The sequence below is a fragment of the Aedes albopictus genome, chromosome 3, assembly GCF_035046485.1.
Source record: "Aedes albopictus strain Foshan chromosome 3, AalbF5, whole genome shotgun sequence".
NCBI lineage: Eukaryota > Metazoa > Arthropoda > Insecta > Diptera > Culicidae > Aedes > Aedes albopictus.
Window position 1 is genome coordinate 343,054,688 of NC_085138.1, and position 25,429 is coordinate 343,080,116.

Here is a 25,429-nt window from a genome sequence, read left to right on the forward strand (position 1 = left end):
GATCGTAGAGTTCTGCGGAGTCCAAAGTAGGCACGATTTCCTGCCACAATGCGCCTCTGAATTTCTCTGCTGGTGTCGTTGTCGTCGGTCACCAGTGAGCCCAAGTACACAAATTCTTCAACCGCCTCGATTTCATCACCGTCGATATGAATTCGGGGTGGCGGGCGCAGTGATTCCTCCCTGGAGCCCTTTGCCATCATGTACTTTGTCTTCGACACATTAATGACTAATCCGATTCGCCTGGCTTCACTCTTTAGTCGGATGTACGTTTCCGTCATCGTCTCAAATTTACGAGCAATAATATCAATATCATCGGCGAAACCAAGCAGCTGAACGGACTTCGTGAAAATCGTCCCACTCGTGTTTATCCCCGCTCTTCGTATTACACCCTCCAAAGCAATGTTGAACAGCAAGCACGAAAGACCATCACCTTGTCGTAACCCTCTGCGAGATTCGAAGGGACTCCAGAGTGTCCCTGATACTCGAACCACACACATCACTCGATCCATCGTCGCCTTGATCAACCGTATCAGTTTATCCGGGAATCCGTATTCGTGCATAATCTGCCATAGCCAAGGCCATAGCTGTTCTCGATCGATTGTATCATACGCCGATTTGAAATCGATGAACAAGTGATGTGTGGGCACGTTGTATTCGCGGCATTTCTGCAACACCTGGCGGATGGCGAACATCTTGTCCGTTGTAGCGCGTTCACCCATAAATCCAGCCTGATATTGCCCCACGAACTCTCTTGCAAACGGTGATAGGCGGCGGCATAAAATTTGAGAGAGTATCTTGTAGGCAGCGCTCAGCGGTGTGATCGCGCGGTAGTTCCCGCAATCCAACTTGTCGCCCTTTTTGTAGATGGGACACACGATACCTTCCATCCATTCCTCCGGTAATACTTCCTCCTCCCAAATCTTGGTAATGACCCAGTGTAGTGCTCTCACCAGTGCTTCTCCACCGTATTTTAGAAGCTCGCTTGGTAGTTGATCTGCTCCAGCGGCTTTGTTGTTTTTCAACCGGCCAACCTCCTCCTCAATCTCTTGAAGGTCAGGGGCCGGAAGTCTTTCGTCCTGTACACATACTCCTAGATCTGTTACCACGCCACCTTCGGTACTTGCAACGTCGCCATTGAGGTGCTCATCGTAATGCTGCCGCCACCTCTCGACCACCTCACGCTCGCTCGTGAGAATATTCCCGTGATTATCTCGGCACATGCCGGCTTGTGGCACGAAGCCTCTGCGCGAGCGGTTCAGCTTCTCGTAGAACTTTCGTGTGTTCTTAGCGCGGTACAGCTCTTCCATCGCTTCGCGATCTCGTTCTTCCTGCTGGCGCTTCTTCATCCGGAAGACTTAGTTCTGCCTGTTCCGCGCCTGTTTGTAACGTGCCTCATTCGCTCTCGTACGGTGTTGCAGCATTCTCGCCCATGCTGCATTCTTCTCGTTTTTCAACTGTTCACATTCGCCGTCGTACCAGTCGTTTCTGTGATTCGGAGTCGCGAAGCCTAGTGCTGTAACCGAGGTACTACCTATGGCGGATCGGATGTCCCTCCAGCCATCTTTAAAGAAAGAAATCGACGAAGACGGATTTGAAAAAGCAGAGTATAGAAAACAGAATCAGAACACAAGAAGAAACAAGATATAAGCGGAAACACTGGTGACAAATGACAATAGAAAAACATTTGGAATTTCGGAAAATATGGGAAGACAAAATGGAAATCGCTCGACAAAAAGACGGTTTACAATCAACACAACGGCTAGAAGGACGTTTAGCCAGTCTTCGCTGGCCAATGCAACGAATGGCGAAAACGGGTACTATGTATGCGTAGTAGCGTGGGTCATCGGAACCGCTTTCTCAGATCAAAGCTTTTCTGGTTCCGTTTCGGGTCTTGAGTATCTGTGCAAAATTTGAGCACGATCGGTTGTGTCTACATTTTGCGCATTGCAATTGAAATTTGTATGGGATTTTGTATGGGAAAACACACTTTTTTGCATTTTTGTCATAAATTTGTCTGAAGTTTGTCTGAAACTTTTTACCCGATGTTAAAATTGTGCACAATAATTATTTGGGTCCTGAAATGGGTCCTAAAAAGCTTTGATCTGGTGGGATGCCTTCAAATTTTCGATTTTTCCATATAACGGATTACCAACTCTGATGCGTAGTCATAGGTAGTTAGACAAACCTAAGGAGAATTCGATCTAGCGGTGGTATGATCCTACACAGGTCTAGAAAACCTATACAGAACACGATTGATAATCTTCAAATAGGCCTTTTAATAAATTGCAACAAAGGGACTCATCTTCGATAGAAATACAAAAGATATATATTTTGTTAAAATGTTTCGTACTGCAATAATAGTTTACATAAACTAGTAAATATAAAGGTTTACAAAAAAGCAACTAAAACTCTCAGCGTGTACAAGAAACTGTTCCAGTTTATCGAATTTGCGTGTCTTCAAGCATTTTGTAGTGTGAAAAACCATATCAGTATGATGATAATAAATAATAATGCACTGACAGAGGTCGTTAACTTACAGTTAGTTCGTCTTTAGTTTCATATGCATCATACAGGTTGAATAATCGTAGAGTTTGTATCGAGTACAGCTTATAGTGACTAAGTCAATAGATGCAGGCTTATAAAAAGTTGCTTCATGTCTGTCTCTATTGTATACATTTTACAGAAAAAATGGCTAGTGATAATAAATATAAATATTACGATGTTCGATTTTCTTTTTAGATTTCTTCATCGTTATTTAGTACGCTACTCACGAATATCGCATACTCGTGGCAGGCGCTTAGTGTTGCACCTATTCTCGCTCCCTTTCGTTATCTTATCTAGTTTTGGAATCGTGTTATGTGGAAAAAGTCATACCGGTTTAAGTTTAACAACAGAAGAAGAATACTCTCTATTATACAGGAAGCAATCACCGCCCCTTCTCCTCCCGGTTGAAAGTAGAAGGGCCTTACCTTGGACGGAGCCCTACTTGTCCTCCAAACTTAACCGGAGCACTTCGGCGAGCATTTCTTCTTCCCGTTTGCGTTCCTCTTCGCGGCGGCGTTCTTCCTCCTGGCTCAGTTTGATCGCCAGCTCTAGGTTCGGGTCCAGATAGTCCGGTATGCTGTCCAGTTCGTCCGTTCCACCATTCGTGGCCGGCGGGGGTTCCTGGGTACCTGTGGCCTGGGCTTCCGCAGCAGACCCCTCCGCTGTTGCCGTTGCGCTACCGCTTCGAAACCCTGAGATCAGTGATTCTTGCAAAGCTCTGTGGATTACAACACATAAAAGCGATTTGTTTCTCTCTAGCGATAGTGAGGGGGTGGTGGTGGATGGTACAGAAACCATTGTGTATTCGGTGCGTCCTCTCTCCCGTTACAAAATGGCGAGTGTGTGTGTGTGAATTTTGTGAGGTAGCGTTTACGGTGGATTTTTTTAGTCAAGCGAAACGAAGGTTGGTGTTAGTCTATAAAATACTAGAAATAGTTTGGTTAACGAATCTAAATAAAATACAGGATCTACATTTACAGAAATACAGGACATTAACATTCGCCGGAAGTTCAAAATGCACCTTCGTGAACATAAACACGCGGTCGAAAATGAACGGACCAGTGAATCTAGCGTAGCAATACACACTACTCATTTGAAGCATGCTGCGGATTGGGAGAATGCTAAGTTGGTGAAGAATGTTAGAAAAGCTACATGGGAGTCCATGTACATCGCCACAACTGATCGTCCTCTCATGAACGAAGACGATGCCCCGATACAATCCTCCTCTCCTCTTCTTGGCGTAACGTCCTCACTGGGACAAAGCCTGCTTCTCAGCTTAGTGTTCTATGAGCACTTCCACAGTTATTAACTGAGAGCTTCCTCTGCCAATGACCATTTTGCATGTGTATATCGTGTGGCAGGCACGAAGATACTCTATGCCCAAGGAAGTCAAGGAAATTTCCTTTACGAAAAGATCCTGGACCGACCGGGAATCGAACCCGTCACCCTCAGCATGGTCATGCTGAATACCCGTGCGTTTACCGCCTCGGCTATATGGGCCCAGCGATACAATCACCTCTCTTCAATCTGACAAAATGAGAATTCAGTAAAACAACTACATTTTCGACGAGTACTGTGCGCAGTACGATTGTATTAGTGCCTAACGTTATCAGTCGGACATCGTCCTGTCGATGGGCAACGTTGAGCCCGTAACCGGTCGACTTAAAAGGTAAATTAAAATGCTTTTTAAATTTTTGTAAGAACTACAGTTCAGTAACAAATTTTGAAAACGACGTATAATCAATGGTATAGCATTGATTATACAGTAGACGTTCGATAAGTGCAACATGTTTACGTTTCAGTTACCGAATGAAATTCGCTAACTGCAACGACTGACAGCCGTCAAACAGTTGTCAATAGCTGTTGGACGCAGCCAGAATGCACTCAAAAACATCGCAATGCAGCTGTAGTGCATGCGAAAAACATCGCATCGCTGTTGACATTTCAATTTGACAGATAGCGGTGCGATAACTGCAAATTTACTGCACTTAGGGAAGATTCAAATATTACGTCCATCGTTTTTCGGGATTTCTAGACCCCCCCCCTCCCCCCTCTGTCACGCAATTTTCCTATACCCAATACACGAACTGTCACACTTTTCTAGACCCCCCCCCTCCCCCAAATGTTGGACGTAATTTTTGAACGTTCCCTTAGCGGACTTGCAATTAAAAAGCATTGCAGTTAAAGCGTTTACACCGAGCGAACGTCTACTGTATAAGAGTTGTGTCCTGTCTCGCGTCGCGTTCTTTGTGTATTGTCGAAATTCTTAAGCCTGGTGCACATAGCATACGTTCCGTCGAAGTTTGCGTTTTTTTGACAGTTTTCCCATGGGAAATCTGTCAAACTAGTGTCACGCACACGCAAACGTATGCATTGTGTGGGGCACTTTACGTTAGCACAAACCTCAAGAAATTAAAGAACAATCTGATTCTTTTCAGCATTATTCGCAAATTTCAACGCCAAGGAATGGCCGTTTCTGGATCTTACCAGTCCACTATTCCCCCTATCCGTCTACTGACGCTTTCATTAGCCTATCCATATATGGGAGAATAGAAGATGTTTACAAAGTTCTTACTAATTCTTAACACGGAGAATTCGAACACAAATCACTACCTCACATACATTTGGATTGGTCAATGTGTAGCAAAAGGGCACTCATTTTAGATAAATTTTATAAAGATTGGAGCACTACCCGCATAGAAAAAAACAACTTGACATATTGTTCCTACCATATACTTGTTTTTTGCCATGTTGTTAACATATGTGTAAAAAGTGTCCTAGTTACAGCCCATTGAAGTATGCATCTTCCGTAAGGACAAGGTAAAGCGCGGAACTTTAAACGCGATTATCTCGAAAGTTTCATGTCGAAACGTGGTTTTTGAGAAGTGTCGTTACGGTGATCACGATATCTTGAAAACTAGTTGACCGATTTGCTAACTTTTTTATTTTTTTTCGAATTTGAAATCTCGAAGTACTGAACGATCACAGCTGATATTCTTCCAACAATATCTACTGTGATTCCTCCAGTGATTTCTACGAAGATTACATGTCTAAGGTAGACATCATTGCCCTAGAATGTTCTCAGTAATTCCTGTTGGAAATCGCCTCGAGATTCCTTCAGGCATTCTCGCTGGCCCCAGGTATGCTGCTGGGATTTATTCAGAAACTTCTGATATAACTCCACCAGGCAATTTCTGCTGGGAATCCTCTTGGAGGACTCCGAACAGTAATACCTGAAGAAATCCTAGCTGAAAATGTTTGAGCAACCCCAACAAGAATTCCTAGAGAAATCTTAGTAGGAATATCTGCTGATTCCCAACAAGAAATTTCGAGAGGAATTTCTATAGGAATTCTTTAAGAAATCTCTGAAAGAATCCTTGGAGCAAGCACAGGAAAAACAACTGGAAAAGAATCCTTGCAGAAATCTCTGAAGCAATCCTAACAAGAATGTTTAGACTTTGAATGGATCCCATCAGGCAGTTGTGGAGGAATTTTAAGAGGATTTCTATTATGGATTTAGCACCAAATTGGTGTCGGAAGTAACTTCATTGACTTCCGCTGCCTTTCCTATGCGTTAACATAACGGCGGAACTAGTGTGCTGTATAGTAAATCTGATGCTCTATACAGCGCACTACTTCCGACGTTATGTTTAACGCATAGGAAAGGCAGCGGAAGTCAATGAAGTCACTTCCGACACCAATTTAGTGCTAAATCCACAATACAACGATTCCCTATAGGATTGCCTCCAGGAATGCTCGATGCTCCAAAAATTTCTGAGAGGATTCATCCAAGAATTCTTATGGCTTTACCACTAGAAACTGTTGCTGGGATTCCTCCAGCAGTTCTTGCTGTAATTTATTCGTGGATTTTTTTGGAAATGTAGTATTCTTGCTGGAAATTCACTTGAGATTATTTCAGAAAGCACTGCTGGGATTGATCCAGGACTGCTACTGAGATTCCTCTAAACATTTCTGGCAGGAATCCACCATGATTTTTTTTCTGGGTTTCGCATACATTAATACCTGCAGGAAATCCTCCAGGAAGCTGTTCCTGCTGATTTTTTTTAAATATTGAAAAGAATTCCGAATAAATTCTAGTAGGAAACTGCAGGAATCCCAGCACGAAGAGCAGAAGGAATCCGCGAAAAAAATTACTGAAGGAATCCTAGCAGGAAACCCTGGAGAACTTTAAGAGGACCAGGAATCCCAGGATGAGAAATCCTTGCAGAAATTTTTCGTAGGAATTCCAAGTTAAATTGCTGGAGGAATGTTTTGAAAAACCTCAGGAAAACCTGATGGGATTCTGCTAGAAATTTCAGCTGGGATTTCACCATAGATTTCTCTAAGGATTCCTCTGTCAATGGGGCACGTTCGATGTAGTACTAGATTTGTAGTAATGAGCTGAATTTTAGTATGGTGAGAAGGTCAGTTCTCTGTTTCTGCAATGAAATGGTACAAAAAGCGTGGGTATTATGATTCCTTGCCTAATTTGATGCTGTTTGAGCAAAACTTTGGATAATTATGTTGTTTATGTTGCAAGAAATGAAGAAAACAATAACACTGTTGCCCAAAGTTTTGCTCAAACAGCATCAAATTAAGCAAGGAATCATAATACCCACGCTTTTTGCACCATTTCACTGCAGAAACGGAGAACTGACCTTCTCACCATACTAAAATTCCGCTCATTACTACAAATCTAGTACTTCACCGATCTGTCCTATAGGATGCAATCAGTGAAGTACTAGATTGAAAGTAGTGAGCTGGATTTTAGTATGGTGAGATGATCAAATCTCCATTTCTGCAATGAAATGGAGCAAACAGCGTGGGTTATATGATTTAATGTCCAATTTTATGCTGTTTGAGCAAAAGTTTGGGTAACTGTGTTGTTGAAGTTGCAAGAAATAAATAATACAACATCACAGTTACCCAAACTTTTGCTCAAATAGCATCAAATTAGTCAAGAAATCATATAACCCACGCTGTTTGCGCCATTTCATTGCAGAAATGGAGATTTGATCATCTCACCATACTAAAATCCAGCTCACTACTTTTAATCTAGTACTTCACTGATTGCCTCCTATTGCTCTGGTGATTGCTATAGGGATTTCTTCAAGAAACCCTCTCGGAATACACCCACAAATTCTTGCTGGGATTCCTTCATGAATTCCTGCCAGGATTTCTCCAAGCATTCGTACTGAGATTGCTCAAGCATTTCCAGATGGTAGTTCTGCAGTTATTTCTTTAGGCGTTCTCCAGGATTTCATGGAGGATTTTCAGCAGGAATTTCTTGAAGAATCTCAGTAACACAACTTGGTGGATTCTCACCACGACTGCCAGGAGAAATCCCAGTGGCATTCTAACAATAATTTAAACAGAAATTCTCAAAGGATTCTGAATAGTATTACCAGTAATAATACGAAGAGAAATTCATAGAGGATCTTTAGATAAATTCATAAGGAATCCCTAAAAAATCTCAGGGTGAATTTTTAGTGGAATCCATAGAACAGCAGGGATTTCTGGATGAATCCCAACAAAAACAATTGGATGAATCCCAGCAAGAATTTCTAGAGAGGTAATCCCGGATGAATTATTGGATAAATTCCATGATAAATCTCCGGAGGTATCACATGATGATTTTTTGGGAGGAACCCAGCAGGCATCGTTAGGGAATTTCCTAAAATGCCTGAAGAAATCACAGAAGGAACTTCCCTAGAAGAATTCCTGAAGACACTGTTGGAGAAATCCGTGTAGAATTGCCAAGGAGGAGAAACATTGAAAAAATGCTCTTCGCATTCCTTCATAAATACCTGATGGGAAATTCTTTTTGTCAATATTTGAGGCTGCAAAAAAATAAATTGTTATGTGTACCCCAGTATACAGTATGTAGCAGGTCCCCGGAGATTATATCCGGTGGCCACATCCGATAGTTCCTAAACGGATCAAAACTGTTGATAAACAATGTTCGATGGTGGCGGAAAAAATTTTAACGTAAATAGAGTGAATTTAATTGCAAACCATAATGGAAAACACGCTGTGTACCAAAGAAAAACCAGCCCTTTTTATAAGAATTTGACCCAGTGACCCACCGGAATAACTCCGGCCACAGGGACCATTCCGACGTTCTCTGTCCACTTTGAATTGAAATCGGTGGTTGCGAACACATCGCGATTTAATGATAAAATTCAATCGCGATTTAATGATAAAATTCAAAAAGGCGGCCAAATGCAAGACGGCTGCCAAAAAATGTTCAACTTCAAATGAAAGGTCTATACTTTCCCTTCATAGAAATGTGAATTTTGTATGTGTTACAACATTAATTCTTGAGATATTATGCGATAAATTAGGCGCAATTTGATGAAAAATCCTCATTTTTGTCACCTTTGTCAGCCTCTTGGCAAAAGAGGGGTCCATCAATTTAACCCAACCAAAGTGGTTTTTATCCTTTTTCTAGCGAAAAATCAAGAAAAATTTGTAATCTCTGACTGTATGTAAATGGCGGCCTGGTTTCAGCGAGAATTACCCATATACCCATATTGCTTTATTTTAAAGCCTAAAACCTCATTTAACAGCCGCCAAATCGAATTTTGAGACGCCATATTGAATCGCCATTTTTGAACTCCGGATATCTTCCCCGTACCGAGTTTACCCATATTGCACAGTTTTAGATCCTAAAGCTCCATTAAACAGCCGCCATCTTGAATTTTAGACCACCTTCTTAGATATTATGTTCGCCATTTTTGGACTCCAGACATCACCAGACTCTAAAATATACCCTGTGGCATGGTTTTAGAACCTAAAACTCCATTGAACAGTCGCCATATTGAATTTTAGACTAACATCTTAGATATTCTGGTCGCTATTTTTAGACTCCAGACATCTTCCCCATACCAAATACAGTAGACGTTCGATAATTGCAACATGTTTACGTTTCACTTACCGAATGAAATTCGATAACTGCAACACCTGACAGACGTCACATAACTGTCAGTTGTTGCAGAATGCAACTAATGTGTATACAAAAGACATCGCATTGCAACAAAAGTGCATGCGAAAAAGCTGTTGACATTTCAATTTGACGGATAGCGGTGCGATAACTGCAAATTAGTTGCACTAAGCAGACTTGCAGTTAAAAAGCATTGCAGTTAAAGCGTTTGCACCGAGCGAACGTCTACTGTATACGCAACTGCATGATTTTAGGCCTACAACTCCTTAAAACAGCCGTCAAATTGAAGTTCGTATCGCCATCTTGGATTTTAGATCGCCATCTTAGATATTAGGGTCGTCGTTTTTAGACTTGATGAATAAGCCGCTCTTAAGCTTGAAATGTTGGCTGAATAAACTATTATTAAGTTGTCATTGTTACTTGGGTAGCCGCCACCTTGAATTTCAAGCCGCCATATTGGATTTTATTTCGCTATCTTGGACACTCTGCTTACCATTTTTGGACTCCAGACATCTTCCCCATACCAAATATACCCAATTAGATATCCTCCATCTTGAATTTTGACCAGCCATCTTGAACATTAGGCCGCTATCTTGAATTTTGAGCTGACAGTGTTCATTTCCGCATAAAATTCGTCACCCATGTTGAAGGTTACTAAAATCGGCGCAGTTAGATGTGTCGCATGATAGAGATTGGTACATTTTTATACATGACCAGTACTGCTGGTGCTGGTTCGGATCACTAAAATAGGCATAGGTAACTCTGGAACGCCTTGACAGACCGGGCCATTTTCAATGGTAAACAATGGAGTAAAATTTCGGTTCGATTCGTGCCAAAATCCAAAAAATTGGCCAATGGGAAGTGCTTTAAAAGTGAGTGAACTTTCATTGCGCACAGACATACATACATACACACATACAGACTTCATCTTAATTCGTCGAACTGAGTCGATTGGTATATAAAACTTGACCCTCCGATCCTTTTATCGAAAATTATTTTTTTAGTGAACATATAGTCTTTCAGTACACTTTGATGTACGAGAAAGGCTAAAAGGACCATCCGCTACACGAGTTCTAAACTGCTAGTATAGGAACATCTACAGTATTCTGGATATTTTGGAAATTTAAGGTAGAAAATCTGAAAAATATAATATTAGCAGAAGTTCTACAAGATTCTAAATATGAAAACTAATAAGCTCAACTTCAATGTAGTAAAGGATGGTCATACTAATAACAACAGAGTATTTATACAAGTTTTCAAAATATGTAGGTATTCTACTTTATAAGTAAAACTTCAGGATAAAACAACACTACGTGCCAACTATTGATACTCAACCAAACAATGCATAAGGTATTACAAAAAAATGAAAAGCAAAAATAAAAACCCAAAGTTCTAAATTAGCTTTTGCTAAACAGCTTCTTGAGTGGACTTTTCGCTAGCGAATTCGGCAGCACGCTGGTAATAAGCGACGGTGTCGACGTGCGAGATTTCTTATCAACACCGGCGCCGGTTCTACGAGGGTCAAAGTCAACGTGTTGGTAAAAGTGTTAGTAAGCGGTAAGAGGAAACAAAAATGGCGGCAAGCATTAGTGCGCGAACCACAGAACCACGGCAGTTTTGGAGAGACACCGTAGAGAAATCATGCAAGAAAAAAAAAAAAAACAGATGCAAAATGTAACCAGTTCAGTAAGGTGGGTCAAAATTAAGGAAAAAATTGTTTTTGGAAACAATATCAGCAGAAGTAACAACGTGAAAGAAGAAATGCCGATTCGGAACCATGATCGTCATTCAAGTTTATGGTATTTGGTCTAATGGACATCTGAACTAAACTGTTTTAAGAGAACAGATCACTATTTTCTCTCGAAACATTTTTTAATATCTCCAATAATTTCTCATTAACACTCTTTCATGATGAATTTCAGCACAGATTTTAGCTAGAAATGGATCAAATATTTCAATGAGAACGTGATTTCCGCCAAACGCCATTCGACCAAATAGCCCTAACTAAACATTCAACCCTCAGGCCCAACAGTATCCTCCCCAGAACATACCTCTGCAGTTGCTCGTCCTCGTAGAAGCTCGGCGTCAGTGGGCGTTCCGCTTTCAGCGCTTCCCAAATGTCCACCTCGTCGTTTTCGCTGCCCTGCTCGATCAGACTCTGCTGGATGGCGAACTGCATCAGCTCGTCCTCGTCCTCGAAGGTTATCTGCCGCCGGAAGTCGTTACCCCGCTGTACGTACTCGGACGGCACGTCGAAACAGCAATCATCGATGATGCACGTGGTGCGCTCTTCGCTCTCCTGCAAACTGCTGACGTTCGCCACCGGCGCTTCCATCGCAAACACATTTCCAAACGTTACCACCGCGTTCAGCACATGGAAGAGCGGGATCTCTGGAATGAGAGGACAAAGCGAGTCAAAAATCTGGAAGATGAAGTGTGAAGTGAGTTTCAACTTACCGATCTTGACGGGGAATCCCGCGGGAAGCTGCATGGTGACAAAGTCTTTCAGCTTGGACACATGCGGACTGGCCATCGTCGACATCAGGTCCAAAATGGGCAGCACCTGTTCCTGCAGCTTGATGGGGAACTGTTCGCTCAGCCAGATGTTCGCCTTGAAGCGCTGCACCTTGGCGGATATTCGTTTCGGTTTGCCAACGTCCCGCCCCTGGAGGTCCACTTCCGGCGAGAAGTATTCCTCAACGCTTGGAGCCGTCCCATCCGACGAGGCATTCGATGTTCCCGCTGCTGCTTCATGAACCGGGCTATTGTTGGAACTGCTACCGTTACCCTGACCGAGCAAAGGCGACGCTCCGGAATCTCTGAGCGCGTTGGATCCCGCATGATCATAATCCTCTTCGGTCATTCCCAGGAAGTGCTGCAGCGGTGTACGGGAGCTCTTGATGCGGGCCTGTTCCTCACTCAGGTGTTCGTTTCTCGTACGGGTTATGAATTCCACATTGCTCGCTCCGTACACCTTGCACTCGTACCCGTTGATGTTTTCGATCTTTTCGCTACGCCATCCCCAGAATCCGGACTTGTTCCGTTCGAAACTGATCTTATCCATGTCGATGTGATTACAAATCACAGGAGCCTGCAACCGTAGTGCCACCGATTCCTTCGAAGGCGTAATTCCATCGATGTCCTCCGATTCGATGTTTCGCATATGTTCGATCGACACCTCGCCGGTGTCGTGATCGATCTCGATCATGGTAGCCGACTCCGACTGGCCTTTGAAAATGTAGCTCCTATTTCCGCGCTGCCAGGTGTTGTTATCGAACCCCAGCAGGGTGGTGTCGATCCGTACGTTCGACCCCCGTTTGTACACCTTGTAGGTGTCGCTCGGGCAGACCCGGGACATCAACGGTACCCAGCTGGTGAATTCCCACTTCATCTCGACGTAGAAGTCCGGCGTATCTTGGAGGTGCTGCAGCAGCTGCGGAACGTGCGACACTCGCTTGATGTGACGCTGCAGATCTCGCACCTCCAGAACGGAGGTGAGGATGTTGGCATCACCGGAGCAGACCGCTTCCTGCACCACTGTGGGGAAAGGGATGAGAGATTCATTTTGATCTTCCGAAAACATCACAATCTAAAAATAAAGTAGGTATAATCAGAGTTTTATAAGCGCTCTATTTAAGGATTCCTTCAATGATTCGTCCAAAAATCACTGCATACATGGATTCCTTTTCTAGGTATTTCTTCGTTAAGAAAGCTCTCTTAGGATTTCCTTAGGAATTTCTCATGGTATTGCTTCCGGTATCCCTCAAGGAATTTCTTCAGGAATACTTGCATTCAAGAATGCCTCCAGAGATTCACTCGAGAATTCCTTCTGTATTTTTTTTTTTCAAAAACAATATCAGGAATTATTTTGTGGAATTCCTCCAAGGATTCCCGTAGGAACTCTTGCTAGGATTTCTTTAGGAATTCCTGCTGGAATTCATTCAAGAACTGCACCAGGAATAATTACTCCATGGCTTCCTCCATGAACTGTTTCGAGATTCCCTTGGGATTGCTTCCGGGATTCCACCTGGGGTTTCTTCAGGAATTCCTCCAGGGATTCCTTAAGGAACTGCTATAGGGATGCCTACAGGAGTTCCATCGCGAACTTTTCTAAGGATTCCATCAGGGTTTCTCCGAGAATTCCTTCTGTGATTTCTTCAGTTCCTCCTCGTGGGAATTCCTCGGAAACTTCTCTTGGAATTTCCTCATAAATTCTTCCTGGGATACCTCCAGAAATTTCTCCAGGGATTCCTCCAAGAATTACTCTAGGAATTCCTTCACGAATTTAAGAATTCTCCCATAAATTCTCTAGAAGTTCTTCTAGAGATTCCTCCAGGAATTCCTACAGGCCTTACTCCAGAAATATCTTTAGGGGTTCCTCAAAGAATTCCTTTGAAATGCCAGTGAATTTTCAAGAAATTCCTCCAGAGATTTCTCTAGGGATACCTCCAGGAGTTCCTCCAGGGATTTCTATTGAGATTTCTATATGGATTCCTCCAGCAATTTCTCTGGGCTTACCTGCAAGCATTCCATCAGGAAATCCTCAAGGAATTTCTCAGGAATTGATTCCCTTAAGAGTTTCTCCAAGAATTTATCGAGGAATTACCCCAGGAATTCCTCCAGGGATACCTTCCGAAATCCCTCTAGGAATTGATCAAGAAATTCTTCCAGGAATTCCTCCAAAGAATTCCTTTGAAATGCCAGTGAATCTTCAAGAAATTCCTCCAGAGATTTCTCTAGGGATACCTCCAGGAGTTCCTCCAAGAATTCCTCCCCGGACTTCTATTGAGATTTTTATATGGATTCCTCCAGCAATTTCTCTGGGCTTACCTTCAAGCATTCCATCAGGAAATCCTTAAGGAATTTCTCAGGAATTGATTCCCTTAAGAATTTCTCCAAGAATTTATCGAGGAATTATCCCAGGAATTCCTCCAGGGATACCTTCCGAAATCCCTCTAGGAATTGATCAAGGAATTCTTCCAGGAATTCCTCCAGAAATTTCTCCAGTAAATTCTCCAAAAAATCTCCAGCGATTCCTTCAGAAATTTTCCCAGGAAACCCTCCCAAGAATTCCTCTAGGGATTTGCATCTCCTAGATCTCCTTCAGAGATTCCTCCAAGAATTCCGTCAGGGATATCTTCAGGAATGTTCAAGTAATTCCTCCAGGAATTACTCCAAGAATCCTCTTATGCATTCCCCCGGGAATTTATTCAGGAATTCCTCCAAACGTTCTTCCAGAGACTTATCCAAAAATTATTTCAGGAATTCTTTCTGGAATTCCTCCAGAAGTTTCTCTAGCAATTCACCCAGGGATTGCTCCGAGAATTCCTCTAGAAAATTCCTTCAAGAATTCCTCTAGGGAATTCTTCAGGAATTCCTCTTCAGAATTCTTAAAGGATTCCGCCAGGAATTTATCCAGAAGTTCTTCCAGGAATTGCCTCAGGAATTCCTCCAGGGATTTTTTTTAAAGAACTCCTTCAGGGATCCCTCAGGCATCGCTCCAGAAATTTCCCTAGGAATTCATCGAAAGATTTATTTAGAAATTTTTTCAGGGAATCCTCCCGGAATTACACTAGGGAATCTTCCACAAATTTCTCCAGGAACGTCTTAAGGGATTTTCAAGAAATCCCACTTGCATCAGGATTTTTTTTAACGAATTCCTGCAGGGATCCCTTCAGAAATTCCTCCTACAATTTCTCAAAGGATTACTCCAGAAATTCCCCCGGGAATTCCTCCTAAGATTCCCTCATGGATTCTCTAAGAATTGCTTCAAGGATTCATCCAAAAATTCTTCCGAGGATTCATTGAATTTCATCAATACCCCTGCAGCTCCTGCAAAGGAATTCGTTCAGAAATTCGTCCTGCGATTCTTTCAGGAATGTATCCTGATATTATTTTTTTACTCCAAGAAACCCTCCAAGCAGTTATCCATTGATTTTTTTTTTCAGGAACTCCTCTAGAGATTCCTCTACGAGTTTTTCCAGGGATGTTTTGAAGGTGTTCGTTGATTGATTGATTTGTCTTTATTAGAGAGACTTTCAGCCCTTGGCTGGTTCGTCTCTTTGAAGATGTTCGTTTAGAAAGCCTTTCAGACATTCTTCCTAAAATTTATCAAGTGACTCCTTCAGAAAACTCCCTCGGGAATGCCTCAAGGGTTTCCTTCATCAATTGTTTTAGGATTTCTTCAGAAATTTCATCCGAAATCTCCTTCCGAATAGTGAATTCCTCCCGAATCTTCTCTTGGAATTTCTGCAAGAAGTTTCCTAAACATTTTCCAGGGATTCCTTCAGGAATTCCTACAGCTTTTTCTTCAGGAGTTTATTCAGGGATTCCATCAGGAATTTTTACCAATAAGTTCTACAGCGCCGGTTTTGGGTTTTGGTTGCGCAGAAGCCATTGTGACTTGATTTGAACAAATAGATAAGTTTCTAACATGCTAGAAGCGCACTCAGACATTTCTTCAGAGAACTCACCTAGGGAAGATTTTTTTGGAATTCTCCCAGGGTTTCCTCCGGGAATTTCTGTAGGGCATGCATCATGAATTTCTCTTGGAATTTCTTCTAAAACTTCTTCAGACATTTCAGAATGTATTTAAATTTCAGCGATTTTGTCTAGGAATTCCTCCAGGTGAATTTCCTAGAATTGCATTATTTGAGAGTTCTCTAGAAATACCTCCATAAAATTATTCAAGCGTTTCAAGGGGATTCTTACTGGGATACCTCGAGAGTTTCCTCCAGTGATAGTTTCAAGGCTTTCGCGAAAATACCCTCAAGAATTCTTCCAAGGATCTTTCCGGAAATACATCAAACGATTTTTCTACAGGATTATGCTCTGAAATGTTCTACTAAAGAAACTGTTGAAGAAATTCATGAACAAAATTCTAGGTTTAAGTTCAAAAAAGAGTTTGTAATTTCCAAAAGAGTTTAGCTATGATTTCTTGCGAAAGTTTTGTGGATTTAACTTTAAAAAAATGATCCTAAAAGAAATAATGCACGAGTAAAAAAAAATCCTTAATCTTCCAGAAATTGGTCACTGACTGCTGAACGATTAAATAATGCTTTTAGAATATAATGTTTTCATATTAAATCTCATCATGTTGCGTTTAGTTCGCTAGTAGCTATAAATATGCACTGACTGCTGAACGATTAAATAATGCTTTTAGAATATAATGTTTTCATATTAAATCTCATCATGTTGCGTTTAGTTCGCTAGTAGCTATAAATATGCTAAGGGTGCTCCCCCCCCTGATTGAAAAGCTGGCTACGCTCTTGGCGCTCCCTATGATATGTAATGTTAGTAGAAGGCGTTCAGTAATCCACGTACACAGCCCAAATTCATATACCTAGTATTGATGAAAAGGATACCACCTTCTACCGTTGACTGCCACCTAAACAAATACATTCGTGGGTAGTTATCCAGCCGACTTCATCGACAGGCGGTCGACAACGGACCAGACCTTATCGTACGGAAAATCTTCCAGAATTACCGTCAATACACAAGGTCCCAACGTGAAAGGCCCATGATATAGCCACAGCTGTAAAAGCGTGGGTATTCAACAAGACCATGTTGAGGTTCAATTCTCGGCCGGTCCAGGAACTTTTCGTAATTGAAATTTCCTTAACTTCCTTGGATATGGAGTATCTTCGTGCCTGCCACACGGATATGCACACAGAAAATGGTCATTTGCAGAGGAAGCTCTCAGTTAATAATGTGGAAGAGCGCTCTTGGAACACTGAGCTAAGAAGCAGGTTGTGTTTGGTCAGATAAGTACACCCTAAAGGTTGTATGTAAGAAACTCAAACCTTACGGTGTATCTAAGATTCAATTCAGATTGAAAAGATGATTCATTTGCAACGAAGTTCTATCCGAAGCTCAACGCAACCTTCACAAGCTTTGTGCCATGAGGGTCACGATTCAAAATGTGCAGGAATAAGGTCAGGATCTACCTGATGAATGAATGTTAACGTGAAGAAGTAATCGAAAGGTGGAAGCATCACTTCGATGAGCACTGCTCTATATCGCCCTACACACTTAAAATAAAGTACCGTATTCAGCTGTTCTATTTTCGGTAAAAGTTCAGATTACCGAATGTTCAGCAACATATTACCGAAGATCGTCAAAAAATTACCGAACGTTCGGTAAACTCTACTGAATCATCGGTAATGTTTACCGAACGTTCGGTAAAAATTAGCCAAACTTCGGTAAAACTGTTCTGAACTTCGGTAATCCAAACTTTGACCGAAAATAGAACAGCCGAACAAGTGACTCTAAAATAAGTGTGTAGGGCGTAGAAGGTGTAGTAATGTAACAGGCCGAGCTCACCAGACAGGATACTATTTGCACCAAATCCGGTCAATTTGTCTGTTTTGCGGATGACATGGGGCATTTTATTAAGAAAGCTTACAACAACTAGTTACATAAAAATCGACTGTTTGTAAACCTGGCTACGCTTCTGTTCCAGAATCGAGTTATTATTAATTCTTTATCAATTATTCATAAGTAGAACAAAAATAAAATCCATGCAACGTGAATCACTGTTCTACTCAAACATATTATCACAAAGCGTGGAAGTTCGCGTATTGTCAATAATATTCATTTAGCGACTACCAACTGTGGTGTATAAAGTGAGGGTTATAGAAATAAAGTTAAATTATGTTTTGATGCTTTTCCTCCGTGCACGAAACATACGCTAAAGTCCGATGAGCTTTGAGTTTGACAGGCAAACGAAAGCTTCCTCACCAAGGAATTGGCATCCCTATCCCACCAATGCAATGTTTTCGTAGCCAGCATAACAGCGGCTCAAGCGTAGGGCTCAAGCTGACAACCAATCTTTCAACACAGCAGCATAATTTTAATGCGGGGTAAGAAAACAAGAAGACCATAACAGTCCCCTGTTCCTCACGGGTTGCTTTCGGTTTTTGCGTGAACCGGTTCGAGCATGATGCGCACTCGACGACGGCGATTCTCTGTGTTAGTATGGGATAGTAGATGTATGCTCAGGCAACGCACAAGAGCATGAATGATGCACGGTGCGACTGATGTGTCGTATAGGCGGTAATGGTATGTGTGCCATGCTGTCTTGGTAGGCTCGAGAATGAGTACAGGTTTTCAGTTTGTAAACGGTTTTTGCGGCGAACGGTCACCACCAGATTTTGCTACCAGAGCAAAACGGTGATTTTGGAGGTTTGGATTTCGGGCGTCGGTTACCACAATGGCGCACTTCGGTAGGTATGTTGTGATGAAAAACGGATAGATTTTCATGGAGCGACAGGTCTCCTAGTTTGATTTTCCGGAGCGACAGGTCTCCGAGGACTGTGGAGCGACAGGTCTCCCAGTCTAAATTTTCGAAGCGACAGGTCTTCGAGGTTTATAATCTATATTTCGAAGCGACAGGTCTTCGAACGAGAGTGCTGTGAAGCGACAGGTCTTCCAGTCTAGTTTTCCGGAGCGACAGGTCTCCGAAGACTATATTTCGAAGCGACAGGTCTTCGAACAAGAGTACTGTGGTGCGACAGGTCTCCCTGATGAGTTTTGCGAAGCGACAGGTCTCCGAAGATTGTATTCGAATTAACAGAATGAGGTTAGACTGCATTTGAATTAAAATTAATATGAATTCAATTCGATAAGATCATGTACTTGATTACAGACAAACAGATCGTGCTTTGCTAACGTCAAATTTTGACCAGAAAGGATTGTGATCGGATAAAATCCAAATTGGAGTTTGCACGACACAATTTGTAAGAGGCGAATTTGTTTTGGTCGGGTCACCTGTCACAGACAATGAGACATAGCAATCACAATTTGACATAAAATGCATGGAATGAAGATTGATAATGTTGATGGTGCTGATGATGAGAAGAAGATGATGATTATTATGATGATGATGATGACGAAGATGATAATAACGATCATGAGGATGATGGTGGAGATGATCAGGATGATAATAAGGATGATGATGAGGAATATGATGATGATGATGAGGATAATGATGATTAGGATGATGATGATGAGGATGATTATGATGCTGGTGAGGATGATGATGATGATGATGATGATGATGATGATGATGATGATAATGTTGATGATGATGATGATGAAAATGGTGATGATGATTATGAGGATGGTGATGATTAGGAAAACGATGAATACGATGATGATGATGGTGAGGATGATGATAATGATGGTGAGGATGATGATGATAATGATGATGATGAGGATGATGATGATGAGGCAAATGTTTATAAGGATGATGATGCTAATGAAGATGAGGATGATGATGATGATGATGAGGAAAATGATGATGATGATGATGCTGATGCTGATTAAGATATTGTTTTTAGTATGGATGATGGTGAGGATGATGAAGATTAGGATGATGATGGTGATGATGAAGATGATGATTAGGATGATGACGGTGTTGATGAGGATGATGATGATGAGGATGATTATCGCGATGATGAGGATGCTAATGATGATGATGATGTGGATGATGATAATGATGAGGATGATGATGATTAGGCAAATGATTATAAGGATAATGATGCTAATGAGGTTGAGGATGATGAAGGTGAGGAAATTGATGATGATGAGGATGATGATTAGGATATTTATAATGTTTTTAGTATGGATGATGATGATGATGAAGATTAGGATGCTGATGGTGATGATGAAGATGATGATAAAGATGATAATGGTAATGATGAGGATAATGATGATGAGGATGATGATGATAAGGATGATAATGATAAGAATGATGATGATGATGGTGATGTTGAGGATGATTTATTATTCCTTGTTGGGTATATAAGTCACTACGACCTGTTTTCAGATCTATTGTGACAAATGTTGAGGATGATAATGATGATGATAATGAGGATGAGGATGATGAGGATGATGATGATGAGGAAAATGATTATGAGGATGATGTTGATGATGATGGTTAGGATATTGATGATGTTTTTAGTATGGATGATGATAATGATGATGATTAAGATTAGGATGATGATAAGGATGACGAAGATGATGATAAGGATGATGATGAAGATGATGATGATAATGATGATGAGGATGATGAGGATGATGATGATAAGGATGATGATAAGGAAAATTATGATAAGGATAATGATGATGATGAGGATTGAGATGATGAGGATGATGATGAGAAACAGATGATTATTATGATGATGATGATGATGATAAGGATGACGATGAGCATAATGATTATTAGGATGATGATTAAGATGATAATAATGATGATGCTGGTGAGGATGATGATAATGGTGATGATGATGAGGTATGATGATGAGGATGGTGATGATAATGATGATGATGAGGATGATGATGATGATGAGGCAAATGATTATAAGGATGATGATGCTAATGAGGATGAGAATGATGATGATGATGAGGAAAATGATGATGAGGATGATGCTGATGATGATGAGGATGATGATTAGGATTTTGATAATGTTTTAAGTATGGATGATGATGATGAGGATGATGAAGATTAGGATGATGATGGAGATGATCATTAGGATGATGATGGTGATGATGAGGATGATGATGACGAGGATGATGATGATAAGGATGATAATGATAATGATGATGATGAGGATAATGATGACAAGGATGATGATGGTGATGTTGAGAATGATGATGATGATGTTGAGGATGCTAATGATTATGTGGATGATGATAATGATGAGGATGATGATGATGAGGCAAATGATTATAAGAATGATGATGCTAATGAGGATGAGGATGATGATGATGAGGAAAATGATGATGAGGATGATGCTGATGATGATGGGGATGATGATTAGGATATTGATAATGTTTTTAGTATGGATGATGATGATGATGATGATGATGATGATGATGATGAGGATGATGATGATGAGGATGATGATGATGATAAGGATGATAATGATAAGGATGATGATGAGGATGATGATGGTGATGTTGAGGATGATAATGATGATGATGATGATGAGGATGATAATGATAATGAGGAAGAGGATGATGAGGATGATGATGATGAGGAAAATGATGTTGAGGATGATGATTGTTTTAGTATGGATGATGAATATTTATATTATGATGGTGATGATGAAGATGATGATTAAGATGATGATAGTGATGATGAGGATGATGATGATGAGGATGATGATGATGGTGATGATGATAATGAGCATGATGATGATAAGGATGATGATGATGATGAGGATGATGAAGATGATGCTGATGATGGATGATGATGGTGACGTTGATATCGAGGATGATGGTGATGAAGATGATGATGATGATGGATGATGATGATGACGTTGATGTCGAAGATGATGATGATGAACATGATTTTTTTATCGAATTCAAACAAAAATTAGCGTATCTTAAATTATCTGAAAGTAGAGAAGGGGGCGAATGTGGTGTATAAAGTGAGGGTTATAGAAATAAAGTTAAATTATGTTTTGATGCTTTTCCTCCGTGCACGAAACATACGCTAAAGTCCGATGAGCTTTGAGTTTGACAGGCAAACGAAAGCTTCCTCACGGGTTGCTTTCGGTTTTTGCGTGAACCGGTTCGAGCATGATGCGCACTCGACGACGGCGATTCTCTGTGTTAGTATGGGATAGTAGATGTATGCTCAGTAGACTGGGTCAACAAAGTCGATTTTTCGGAACAAAGCTTTTTCGACTCATTTTAGCGTACAAAGTAACTGTGCAAAATTTGGGAGCGATTGGTTGCTTCTCCGTATTCCGCATAGCGATTGAAATTTGTATGGAATTTTGTATGGGAAAACGTACTTTTTTGCATTTTTCTCATAAATTGAAATTTTTCGTCTAAAACAATCCAACCAATGACGTTAAAGTATAGCCTAGGATATGCCGAAAAACTTTGCCGAAGACCGCAAAGTGATCCGACACTTGTGAAAAAAGTTATAACGTACAGATTGCCCGGTGGTGCTTAACAGTTAACATGTAAAGGAATAACATCAATAATAAAATCTCAATTTTTGGTCTAACTTTCAAGGCGAATAACTTTTTTCACAAGCATCGGATCACTTTGCGGTCTTCGGCAAAGTTTTTCAGCATATCCTAGGCTATACTTTAACGTCATTGGTTGGATTGTTTTAGACGAAAAATTTCAATTTATGAGAAAAATGCAAAAAAGTACGTTTTCCCATACTAACTTCCATACAAATTTCAATCGCAATGCGGAATACGGGGACGCAACCATTCGCTCCCAAATTTTGCACAGTTGTTTCGGACGCTAATATGGATTGAAAAAGCTTTGTTCCGGGTTGATACGATCAAATTTAAAGTTTCTCCATACAACGTTGACCCACTCTAATGCTCAGGCAACGCACAAGAGCATGAATGATGCACGGTGCGACTGATGTGTCGTATAGGCGGTAATGGTATGTGTGCCATGCTGTCTTGGTAGGCTCGAGAATGAGCAAAGTATCTAAATACCAAGGTAAGAGATTCCCGCAAATGTCAATAATGAGACTCACCAACACATCTGCGTTAGTTATGAAAAGTTGGCGTTTTTACACTAAAATGTCATTATTTAAGCAAAGTTTGTGAAGTTTAATTAGTTTGGACGTTTCTAAATGCTGAAAAAATATGTTTAGAACAAATTAAAAAATTTTCGTCATCGATTTTCAAATGGCGATATTTTCTGTTTTATAGCACGGAGATCATTTTTAATCCAGTGAAATGCAATTAAATAATTGCTTCTATGATGGGAGTGCTTAATTTCTTATGAAAGTTTGCTAAATAGTGATGCCCCCATACAAATCAGCGCAAACTTCATAACTATTTTTTGCTTTTTTCCTTTTCTCACTAATCCATGAATTTTAGCGGGAGTCTCTTACCTTGGTATTTAGATACTTTGGAGAATGAGTACAGGTTTTCAGTTTGTAAACGGTTTTTGCGGCGAACGGTCACCACCAGATTTTGCTACCTATAGGACATAGGTAGGTACAGCAGACCGATCAGGCGTTCCCGCTGATAGGCTACCGTGGCATCGCCAGCCATCCACTAAACCTATCAACGTAACTACGACAGCAGCACGCCTTATGTGCGGTTTGCTCGAACAACGAACGATAAGTTTGTGTAAATATAAACAGCTTTCTCTCCAATCGTTCTTTTCGCATGTCGCGTCGTTCAGTTCGAGGTTGGTACGAACCCATACGACACCACACCGTGGTCTAATTGGCCAAATTATGGTGGAAGAATACACTGTTTTGAAAGTATACTGTTTCGGTTACTAATATTATGTTTCCAGTTCAAAACCGAATTAGCGACATTTTTTCTTTGACTTCCGCTACTTTTGCCTTGCGTTAAACACAATGTCGGAAGTGGGGCGCTGTATAGAGCACCAGGTGTACAATACAGCGCCCCACTTCCGACATTGTGTTTAACGCAAGGCAAAAGCAGCGGAAGTCAAAGAAAAAATGTCGCTAATTCGGTTTTGAACTGGAAACATAATAAGTTATTCCAAACACGTAGAGGCTATTAACTTTAACCTAGGGTTGTTAGATTTAAATTCAAAATAGTTCTCGCAAGAATGCATTATGGACCATTGTGTGTACCGGTTTCAATACGCCGTACACTTTTCGGCGTATTTTTGGATATCTCTTACACCTTTCGGTTCGTATCTGTATAGTATACAGCCGATTGCCAAAAACGGCATCGGAACAAACGATCGATTTTTTTCTTTCTTATTTGTCCCCTCCGCGAATCAATTTGGTTACCTACCCAAAGTAAAAGATAATCGAATAAGAAAACTCTTAACTAGGTACTAGCAGACACACACAACTTACCGGACCATCCGTCGCACTCGAAGTTGGCATTGCACTTGGCGGCCAGGAGGGCCTTCACGCACTCCAGGTGGGACAGTTTGACCGCCAGCATGAGCGGTGTCCGTCCGCGGGGGTCCAACTGTTCCAGGTCGTGCTGAAAGGAATCGAAACAAAATGGGAAATCAATTGTATGACATGATCATTTTGCACAACAAATTTGTTTCAGGACTTCTCCAGGAGTTTCTTCTAGAATTCCCAGAGAGATCTTGATGAGATTCTTCCAGGGGTTCATTTCGAATTTCTTTAGAAGTTTCCTCTGGGGTTTTCTCGGAGTTACTTTTGAGATTTCGTCTGGGATTTTTTCTAAGGCTTTTGCCGCCATTTTTCTATGAAATACTTCCGAGATTGTTCCTTACATTCTGAGCTTACTTTAGGAGTTTCTGGATTCTTTCAACATGTCTTCCAAAATTTATCTAGAAATTTATTCCGAAATTTCTCCAGGGATTCCTTTTTTGGATAAATTTCTTCCGTGGTTTCTCCACAAATTTCCTGAAAATTCTAGCAATTTCGCACAGGATTCCTCTAGGAGTTCTCTCGAAGATTGCTTTAGCAATTCCTTCCGCGATTTCTTCAAAAACTGTTTCCAACATTCCGTCAGGAATTCTTTCCAGAAATTCCATATGAAATTCGACCCGGAGATCCTTCTGGGATTTCTCCAGGATATTTTTCTGAGATCCTTCCAGGAATGAATCTTAAAATATCCCTGTTAATGGCTTCTTTTAGTATCTATCTAAAAGCTTCCCCGGGATCCCTCCAGGAACTTCTTCTGGGTTTGCTTCAAGAATTCCTTCCGGGATTCCTAAGGTAATTCTACCAGGTTTCCCTTCCGGGAGTTTTCCAGAAATTACTGCCAGGATTCCTTTTGGAACTCCTTTCGGGATTGCTCCGGAAACTTATTCAGAATTCTTTCAGAAACTGCTTCCGGAATTTCTGCAAGAACTCTTTCAAGGATTTATCTAGGGACTCTTTTCTGCTTTTCACCAAGAGTTCCGTCTGAAATTCCTGAAGACCCTGCTGAAATTCCTCCGGAAGTTAAGTGCAAAGCCCTCCAGCCACCCAACGGCTCGACAATCGAG

At 41.1% G+C, this 25,429-nt stretch overlaps 1 protein-coding gene across 2 annotated transcripts in view; it reads right to left on the minus strand.

Annotated features, from left to right (window-relative positions):
- Positions 1-2,303: 2,303 nt before the first annotated feature.
- The window catches only part of LOC109412058 (ankyrin repeat domain-containing protein 13D), a 34,639-nt gene continuing 11,513 nt past the window's right edge, over positions 2,304-25,429 (minus strand). The window contains exons 2-5 of one of the 2 annotated variants that reach the window (XM_019685703.3): positions 24,315-24,447; positions 11,945-13,024; positions 11,539-11,878; positions 2,304-3,262 (exon numbers count right to left, since the gene is read on the minus strand). In XM_019685703.3, the coding sequence (XP_019541248.1) occupies positions 2,983-3,262; positions 11,539-11,878; positions 11,945-13,024; positions 24,315-24,447 (1,833 nt within the window). In that variant the 3' untranslated portion in view covers positions 2,304-2,982. Of the gene's footprint in view, positions 3,263-10,757; positions 11,000-11,538; positions 11,879-11,944; positions 13,025-24,314; positions 24,448-25,429 lie in introns of those variants that run through there. The other variant, XM_019685704.3, reaches the window with a different exon arrangement.